Source organism: Lepisma saccharinum, chromosome 4 (assembly GCF_977018435.1).
Source record: "Lepisma saccharinum chromosome 4, izLepSacc3.1, whole genome shotgun sequence".
NCBI classification, from domain to species: domain Eukaryota; kingdom Metazoa; phylum Arthropoda; class Insecta; order Zygentoma; family Lepismatidae; genus Lepisma; species Lepisma saccharinum.
The window spans coordinates 79,597,142-79,606,922 of record NC_139232.1 but is presented as its reverse complement, the minus strand read 5'-3'; the positions used below and the strand labels follow the sequence as shown (position 1 = coordinate 79,606,922).

At 37.8% G+C, this 9,781-nt stretch overlaps 1 protein-coding gene across 4 annotated transcripts in view; it reads right to left on the bottom strand.

Moving 5' to 3' along the window:
* Positions 1 to 9,217: 9,217 nt before the first annotated feature.
* LOC145986620 (anoctamin-4-like) overlaps positions 9,218 to 9,781 on the bottom strand; it is a 154,675-nt gene continuing 154,111 nt past the window's right edge. For all 4 annotated transcript variants that reach the window (XM_083120849.1, XM_083120846.1, XM_083120847.1 and 1 more), the window contains one exon: positions 9,218 to 9,660. In XM_083120849.1, the coding sequence (XP_082976975.1) occupies positions 9,406 to 9,660 (255 nt within the window). In that variant the 3' untranslated portion in view covers positions 9,218 to 9,405. The remainder of the gene's footprint in view (positions 9,661 to 9,781) is intronic.

Below are 9,781 nucleotides of genomic sequence, written 5' to 3'. Positions count from 1 at the left end.
AACTTACTCAACACCGATATTCACCGGAGTGACTGCAGTTGGGCTAACATGTCCGTGCGGTTCATTTGCTACCAACTCCCGCCCTTCACTGAACTGTTGACACCATTCGTACACTCTTACCCGTGACAGTGTTTGTTCACTGTACTGTGCTTGCAGTCTACGCCAAATTTCAGCAGGTTTCACCTTCCACTTCACGAGAAATTTCATTATACACCGCCGTTCCAAGGCAACAGATACACTATGCCGCCATCTTTGTTTACACTACTGCGCATGCGCCAAATGCGTCCCAAGGGATCAAGGTTACTCGTAAGGAATCATGGTCTGTTCTGCCGAAGTAATGCAGCGCTACATTGATTAATTAATATTTTACGCAAGAAAGTCTTGGCCAACATTGAACGACCCTTGTATATAACGAATAATAGTTACTTACATAATAATATCATGAAATATGGAGAGCCAAATTACTTATCAAGCATTTTCTGTTATTTGCCTATCCTAGTGGGAGCTAAAATCTTTTGCCCTTGGAGGTGAACTCTGTACCTACAAATTCAAGACGGCATTTTCTAATTTTCATTTCAATTTGGGCTGACAACTCCGTGGTGGAGTGGTTAGCAGGTTACGCTACGAAGCAGTGTGTCCGGGGTTCGAATCCCGACCTGGGCATGCGTCTTCTTTGTAATGGTCCTTTCACCAATTTAATCTTAACTCATTCTCATCTTCACGATTAGCCAAAAAGTTTCAGAAAAGTGATGTAAAATGAACCAAGTCAATCAATCATTTCTAATTCGGTTCTTTACGCTGCTTTTCTACCTCTTGGATTGGATTGAATTGGTGTTTTAAGTCCACTTTATGCACAGTAAGGCTAATCGCGACTGGACCTATAGTTTAAAGTGGAATCCGATCCACTATGTGCCTCCACCGTGTATCGAACCAGGGACCTCTTGATTACAAGGCGACGATAACATTTTCAAAGAGAAGCACCTGTTATGTTTCGGAGGGGGGAAGGCGTATATGTGTGTTTACACAAAACAGTATTTCGAGATCGCAGATGGATTTTTTGGCATTGTTATGGAAACGTGATGTGTTCAAAGATTTGGGTGTTATCATTCAATAAACATTTCATAGTGTCTGATGAGATGAAATAGTTTTCCAAATGGAAGAAATTTGGTCATTTCTCATAAAGGCAAGCCATATTTGTTTTTTGTAATTAAAACTAAGATTTGTCACAATTTTCCAGAACCAACACAATGTGAAAATCTTAAGTAAAATCAGTAAAAATGCATGTAAAAATAACACAGATTTTAAATTAATAACGCCGAATTTTTACCTAAACAGCGAAAAATAACACCGAATTGCAGTAAGAAAATTACATCGAAATTTAGGTGAAAATAAAATGAAAACTTCACCTCCCTACGTATGAAATCCCTCTTTTTTAGCATCTAAGAGTCCTTTCCCTACTGATTATCCCATTTATGCTAAACTTTTTCTTTGTATTCTTTGGAAGTCTGGAAAGAATATTATTGAAGGATTCTATTTTATGTTCCTCGAAATAATTTTTTAAAATTTGGATGTAACAATAGGTCTATTATTGCTTTTCATAAAATAATAAGTCATTGCTTTTGAGGAGGACATGTGTCCGAGCTTGAAATTAAACACGAAGACGTTCCGGTTTGTGAAAATCTGGAACCTTGCTGTTCTGTCTCATTACATCAGAAACGGCAACAGCCCATTCTGGCTTGTTTGATTTTTTTAAAAAATATTGCACTACATTTTCCTTTTCAGTGTGAACTAAATGTTAACACTCTTTAATAGTGCATATTATAGCATTCATATGAGCTTCCCCTCTACTTGGAGATGCCTTGTTGCCTTCATCTATTTGTGGCTTGTAGTCTTCATTTTCACATTTATATTTGTTAATCATTATTATTATTTGCATTGTCATGTAGATTCAATTGATCTGGCAGGTTAATCCAACATTCAAATTTCAAGTCAGCCAATTCCTGATCATTTGTAAAATAACAACGTGGAAATCTCTTTCACTTGCACAAAGTGATTTTTTAATAAGTAATATTAATACAAGTATTGAGGATATGTACATTTTTTTCCCCAAGTTGGGTGAGCTGGCTACTATCCACGATGACTCATGCCAAATGTATTTATTACTATTTTATGTTTATGTAAATATTTTAATACTGACTATTATATGTTGTAATAAAGCGAATCACTTCACTAGTCGTTATCTCATCGCTATAGTAATTATAGACAAAAAATGATACACCATGTTAACGAAAATAAAGAATTCTGTTTCTTGAAAATTTTCATTTCGAGCTTCACACATTTCCCTATACCTCCAGTGATATCCAAATTGATATAATTACATAATATTAACCCATGCCGTAACAGCATGAGAAGGCTAGTACCAATGGGCGTAACTTGGGACCTATCTTTGGGGCGGGGGGTGTAGGACCGAAAATTTTCCAACCCATTGAAAATAGCGTTCAGGACAATTTTGCTGAATAACTGCTAAATTTGCAAAATTATAAATTTTATAAAGTTGTATTAATACACAATTAATATTTAATTAAACTTTTAAAGACAGTAATTATTTATTGGAAAATTAACAAGCCAAATAGAAATTTTAAACACACAGTAAACTTCAATTAATATTTTAGTTATTTAAAGTACGAGTAATATCTGGTTACTCACGTTGGAATTTACACATGCTATTGTTGTGTTTAGGGCCTCCCCAATGGTGCAGTGTTAGCATCGTCGCCTTATAATCAATGGATGCCAGGTTCGATTCCCAGAGGAGACACATAGTGGTTCGGATTCCACTTTACACTGTATATCCAGTTCCGATTAGCCTTAATGTGCATAAAGTAGACTTAAAACACCAACTCAATATACAACTCAATACAATTGTTGTCACTATTCTTAAAACTGTAATCAAGGGGTCCCAGGTTCGATACCTGGTGGAGGCACATAGTGGTTCAGATCCCACTTTAAACTGTAGTAGGTCCAGTCCCGATTAGCCTATCTGTACATACAGTGGACCTAAAACAACAACTCAACAAGGTAATTTATCAGTTTGTTTGATTTGCTTTATTTTACTTCACTTTTTGTGCCACTTTTGGCTAATTTGCAAAGATGGGGATGAGTGATGACATGATGAAATTGATAAATGGGCACTCACAAACATCCATGCCCATGCCAGGATTCGAACCCAGTACCCCTGGCATTGTTGCGCGATATGCTAACAACTCTGCCACGGGAGCCGGCGATAATTTATCCATGACACAGTATGAAACTTTTTAGAATCATCGATTTTTCGCCATCCACTGTGCACGTTGCAGCACTTGAGCTGGGAAGAACTATGAACATTAAACTCCCACCACCGTAAGGACCACACAGTATTTCCAAAGCCCTGAAAATCTGGACAATACCTACTTCATAAATTGAACATTTAACCAATGTAGTTCTCTTTTCTGTCAGGGGGCGGTAGTTCGCTCTTTGTATTTCTGATATGTTTTAAAGACAAGGAATCAGAGCTCAACCAATTATCCACAATGGGGGGGGGGGAGGGGTGTATTCTGAATTATTTAATGGTCATCATTTTTGTACCTGTATCCCAATTAAATAGTAATATTGCTAAAAAAAACTGGTCTTGTGTTTTGGCCAGAATTCAGGTCTTTGAAAACTCTGTGCCATGGCATGCAAAGTATGCAGTACTGTGTGAGGTTGATTGCATGAATTTAGTTCTATCTTGCACAGTTGAGTTCAACATTTTTCTTTAGCATGTAAAACACGCCATTGTGGCAGTCTGTGAAATTTCTATTAATTTATTTTACAATTTGTTTGCAGCAACATTTGTCACTGATGTTGAGCTGTTAATAGCTCTAGTGCATAATGGTTCTGTTATTTGAGAAGAAAACTTTAAATGAGCCCAGTAACTAGTCATCTATCTCTCAACTCTGTAAACGATATCTATTCTTAAAATACAAGTGATAGAAATGCAGTAGTTTTCCCCTATCTATGTTGAGAAATTATATTATCCAGCAAGAAATGTGGGCCTTTAGATGGGAATTCCTTCAATATTTGGAATCATGTGATATGTTGCATGCCCCAAGAGCAGTGCCAGATCTACAAATCTTGCCCCCCCCCCCCCCCCCCCAGCAAAATATTACCAAATTACAAAGTCACATATAAGGTCCTAAGAAGGTGATTCAAAAGTTCCTTAACATCCCTTAAAAAAAGTAAAGGAGTTAGGCTGGGTATAATTGGTCATGATAGAAAAAGGTTAAGCTTAGGGGGAACCAAATTGGTGTGTTCCAAGCGGATGTCCATCATATTGAATTCAACTCTTAATTTTTAAATGGGAAGGAGGTGATGTGATATACACACATGTATATGACACTGTTTTCTCACACCTTGAAAATGATACATTTGTTGCAATCATGCAGTCATAGTTTTTTCCTGATTAAAGATAGGTTGAAGAAACCTTAACCACTGCACCTCTCGTGAAATTCTAGCCTGATTCGATCTAGTGTGACTGCCATGGGGAAGACCTGGGGTGGGTTATCTAAGGTTGACATTTTTCCAGCTTTGTCACTGCTTAAAGCGGCTCTAGGACCCACCCAGCCTCAAATCAAATGGTACCTGGGAGAGGGTAAATGAGGTCGCAGCATGGTGCTGATCACCTGACCTCCAAGATGATCCATCGAAAATATGTGGGGCCCTACCCCCACATACCCTAAATGTGCCTTTATGGAATGGTGATACGTATATGCACAGGGAACTTTAACTTTACCTGTGCCTGTATATATTGTATTCCTTTCTGTACCCCTGAGTAACTACGTTTATTTTTTTACATACACGAACTCTCTACTATGTCAATGACTGAGGGCCCCCTGAAGGCATATTTGTCTCTGGGCCCCCTACACTGCGGGGTTTTGCGGCTTGTAGATCCGGCACTGCCCAAGAGTATCCGTGAAGTCATAAAGGGAATATAGACCATAATATACGAGGGGTGATCAGGTTGCTCCGAACCTAACGTAGAAGGAATGACGTTATGATTGATTTTTTATTTTGTTATTGTTTAGTGATCCTTTATATGCTTTCATTCTGAATTGCAAGTCTGAGTAGCGTACAGTTTTCTTTTTACAGGGGTATAACTGAGTGAGTTGTGTCAATGTGCCAGAATGGAGAAAACTGAGGTGAGAGCAGTGATTACATATTTTGTGAAGAAGAAGTGGACGGTATCCAAAATTCATGAGGACTTTGTGGATACACTACGGGACACTGCTCCTGCATACAGTATGGTGAAGAGATGGTGTCGTGAGTTTAATTGTGGGAGAGAGTCGTGTGAGGATGAACATGCAGGTGGAGCGCCAAAAACTGTCATGACGACCGAAAACATTAACAAAGTCCACGATATCGTGCTGAAGGATCGTCGAGTCACTATCCGTCATGTTGCTGAGATGTGTGGCCTGTCATATGGCACTGTGCAAAACATAATTACCCAGGAATTGCAAATGTAAAAAATTGCTGCAAGATGGGTGCCTCGAAACCTCACCCCAGATATCAGAAGCGCACCCGAGTGCTCATCAGTCAAGAACTTCTTGACAAGTTTCGTGCTGATATAGACGATTTCCTTGCCCGATTTGTAACTATGGATGAAACATGGGTCCATCACTTCGACCCAGAAACAAAATCACAAAGTATGGAGTGGAAACACCCACATTCTCCACCAACGAAGAAGTTCAAGGTGCAAACGTCAGCCAAGAAGGTGATGGACTCAATTTTCTGGGACTGCAAGGGTGTCCTCCTTGTGGACTATCTACAAAGAGGCCAAACCATCACTGGCACATACTACAGTGACCTAATCAAGAAATTACGTGATTCCATCAAGAAAAAGTGGCGTGGGATGTTGACTCGCGGAGTGCTCCTTCACCAGGACAATGCATCTGTCCATGCCTAACGCATTGTGAGGTCCACTATCGCAGATGCATCGTTCGAATTGTTGCCCCACCCATCCTATTCCCCAGATTTGACCCCCAGTGATTTCCATTTGTTCAAACATTTGAAGAATGACATTCATGGGCAAAAATTTTCTGATGATTCTGAGGTGATAAGGGCTGTGGACTCGTGGTTGGAGGACCAGCAGGAAGAATTTTTTTGCAAGCTATCCAGGCGTTGGAGCACGGATGGGTAAAGTGCATTGGAGTTGCAGGGGAGTATGTTGAAAAATAATTAAAAAATTGAAACCCTATAGCCACTCTTTCTATGTTAGGGTCAGAGCAACCTGATCGATCGCCCCTCGTAATTTCTAAGATGTTTCTTTCGATTTTAATGTCTATTTTGATCTTTATGGTGCATATAAATCCACCCCACCATATTCCACATATAGCACACAAGTATGAGTGAAGCTTCTGGTTCTAATGAAGTTTCAGTCTCCTTTCTCGAAGAGTTGCGTTGGAGTAAAATTCATTTATAATTTTTGACCTATTAATATCATATGTTTGTTAAATATACAAAACAACAAGCGGGTGAAGTATTCAATGTCCAGTAGTGTTGAGTATACAGTGTACTCGTCCTGAGACTTCGAGGGCAAAAAAGAATGCTCACAGCATCTGAACTCACGGAGGTTGTCAAGAATGTTTTGAACAATTCATTTCAAATTTGGAAAATATTCTCTTAAATGTTGTTCCTCACACACATACAAAAAAAATGTTCTGGGCTTAAATTCATTATCAGTGTTCTTATTTTGACACATTTCTGACAACACATCACACTGGGGCAAAAGCAAACTACCAAGTGATATTTTGTATTTACACTAAATATCAGCGATTATGAAAGTCCTCTTTGTCCTTCTTCGACATCATGGGCGAGAAGGAGAGGAGAGGGATGGGTATGGTCAAGGGATCCGTAGTCCTTCTAAAAATGTCAACCTAAAATTCTATATTTCACACATATAATATTATTTCGGTTACAGGAATTTGTGATAATTGTTGATAATACTGATTGAGATTGACATACGTTGTCGCAGGAATGCAATAATTTCGGATTGAAGCAATGTTTTTGAGGTGGTAGAACTGTTTTTGGGTGAAAACAATACTTACAAACATAATTTCCCGATTGTTATCTTAGCATGCTCTGAAGTGTCAGGTGTCGCAGGTTCGAATACTCAGCAATATATGGTTATTTCAATGTTCGTTGTTATTATTTTACTTACATAATTATAAAAATTAATAATTACAAACACAAAGAAATAATAATTTTATTTCAATAATTCACCATGCATCCTCATCGTCACAATTATCCTATAAAGCAAAAGCCTTAAAGGTAGCAAAGGACGTAAAATATACGAAATAGTAGTGGTGTCAGAAATGAGATTTCAGTGGATTTAGCGAAACATGGGAGTGGGAGTAGTTTTGCGATTTGGGCAAATCTGGTTTCAAAAGAACTAAGATGGCAATATTAGTAGAACTGGACTTTTTGCAGGTTCCGAAGGAAATATTGGGGAAGGGCCGATGCTGAGAGGGGAGGGGGCAAGGAGGGTGCTTCATGTGTTACAAAAGTAAACAACGGTTTGTGGGAGTATTGTGACTGGTGTCTTTCGTCTTTATGTTGTTTTCGGGCATTGTCAATTAATTAATGAAGCTTGCTCCGAGTTCCGAGGTGGCAGGTTCATCCTATCTGGACAGTGTGTGTAATCGTGCGATAGAAGATATTTTGAAGCAATCTTTCGGTTCGTTATTTTGCAGAAAAAATCGAAATTGTGGTGAAAAGGAGGCCAAAGCCTATTTTGAACGATTTAAAAACCAAGTTGTCTGCTGGATATGACTGACATTTCAATGTTTCATGGTATAACGACTATCCGTGGTTATGTGGATGTATGCAGTTGTCGAAACTCTTTTGTTGGCCATGTACTCTATTTTCGGGTGAAAAAAAAAAGTGTTGAATTCAGATGTGGATAACATGGACCATGACCATGACGCACCCAAAAATTCAAATTCAAATGAAAACTTCTCTTTATGACAGCATCATAGAAGTTTTTTGATTTGATTTGATTGATTTTGCTTCGCTTGTGCCACTTTTGGCTAATTTGCGAAGATGGGGATGAGTGATGATATGATTAAATTGATGAATAGACATCACAAACGCCCATGCCCAAGCTAGGTTTCGAACCCGGGATCCCAGCATCATATCACTATTTTCAAAGTCGGATTGATCTGCTCTATAAGTAGCCTTCGATGTTTCTGTAAGTATCAAATTATGTATTATTGTGTCAACAACCAATGTTTGCGATTTCACTTTAGTCCTTATGTCAACATTTTTTTTCCTGATTAATAACTTTACCAAAATCTAGTATTGAATTGCACACGTACCAGATTAATATTATATGAACTACTTGGAAGACATTGGGGGGGGGGGCATGAGGTGGGGAGGTGCCCAAGTCTCCCTTAAATGTCCTACTGATAACCGGTAACACTTTTAAAAATCCACGCCATGCCACTGCTCCGTATTTATATACTACCGCGTCTCTCTTTTCCCAATTATGAACATTGTTAAAGGGACATAGGCGATGAACACCTCCCGAAAATATGAAAAATTATAATTAAATGCTCTTTTAGATAATGTTACTACGTTTGTGATGTGTCCTCTCAACACTCTCCACCAAAAGATGCAAATGGGAACTATTTTCCCCTACTGCTCATTAGAACACTATCATAAGAGCTTCATTTCCTTGTGGATTTCCATTCCTTCCTATTTTGTCTGAAGGAAGATTGGCTTTGATTTTACTATATTTTATTTTTTTAATTGGAACTTACAACTTATTTGGTTTTATATTTTTCAAGTTAATTTATGATTTCTTTTTATTGCCTTTCCATTAGCTTTGGCTTGATTGGATTCTTTTTTGGCTGAAACAAATCATACTTGAACTGGACATACATTGGATAATCAAAAAATTGGATGAGTTAACATATCCTCTTTAGACATTCAAAAGTGTCCTGTGAATATTCCAGAAATCAATATCAAATATGGATATATCTAATGGACATCCAAAGTATATCCATAATATGGGTGGATTTCATTTAGAGGATTTGTGCTGGGTGCATATAGGAATCTATTTTGTCTTGCATTTATTGTGTCCACTGTACAATAGCAATATATGGATATTAACTTGGTTATTTAAATAAATCGCAATCTTAAATAAACATGTTTATTTTACAAATAATTATTTTTTCTTTATAATCACACAATGACAATAAGAATTACCACAATTGAGCCACAGTCACTTGTATCACTTTTAGAAATGGAGGCACATTTTGAGAGTTGAATGTATTTACATCCCCTGAGCATTACATTGAACATATTGACAACACAAATGAGCATCAAGAAATGCTATGTAACTTCCCAAGATGGCCGATCTTCACTTTGTTTCTCTTGAGAAATGTTCTCAACCTCCGTTGTTTCAGTTTCGTGATGCATATTAGTACTAATGCTTGCTCCATCTTCAGTGTCATTATCTTCCTTCATTCTGTGTTCATATTTGGCTTCTTTGGCAAGTAGTTTCTCTCTCTGTATTTGAGTTTTCACTTCTGAAGGCACATCTGGGATAGCATATGCCATGATACCAGTCAATGCGAACACAATATGCTGAAAATAAAAGTAATAACTATTTCAATATCAACAATTTGCTGATTGGTTCATTGATTTAATTAAGGGAGCAATAGGTTAATTGAAAAGTTGAGATAAACCGGATGAAAAATAGCAAGTG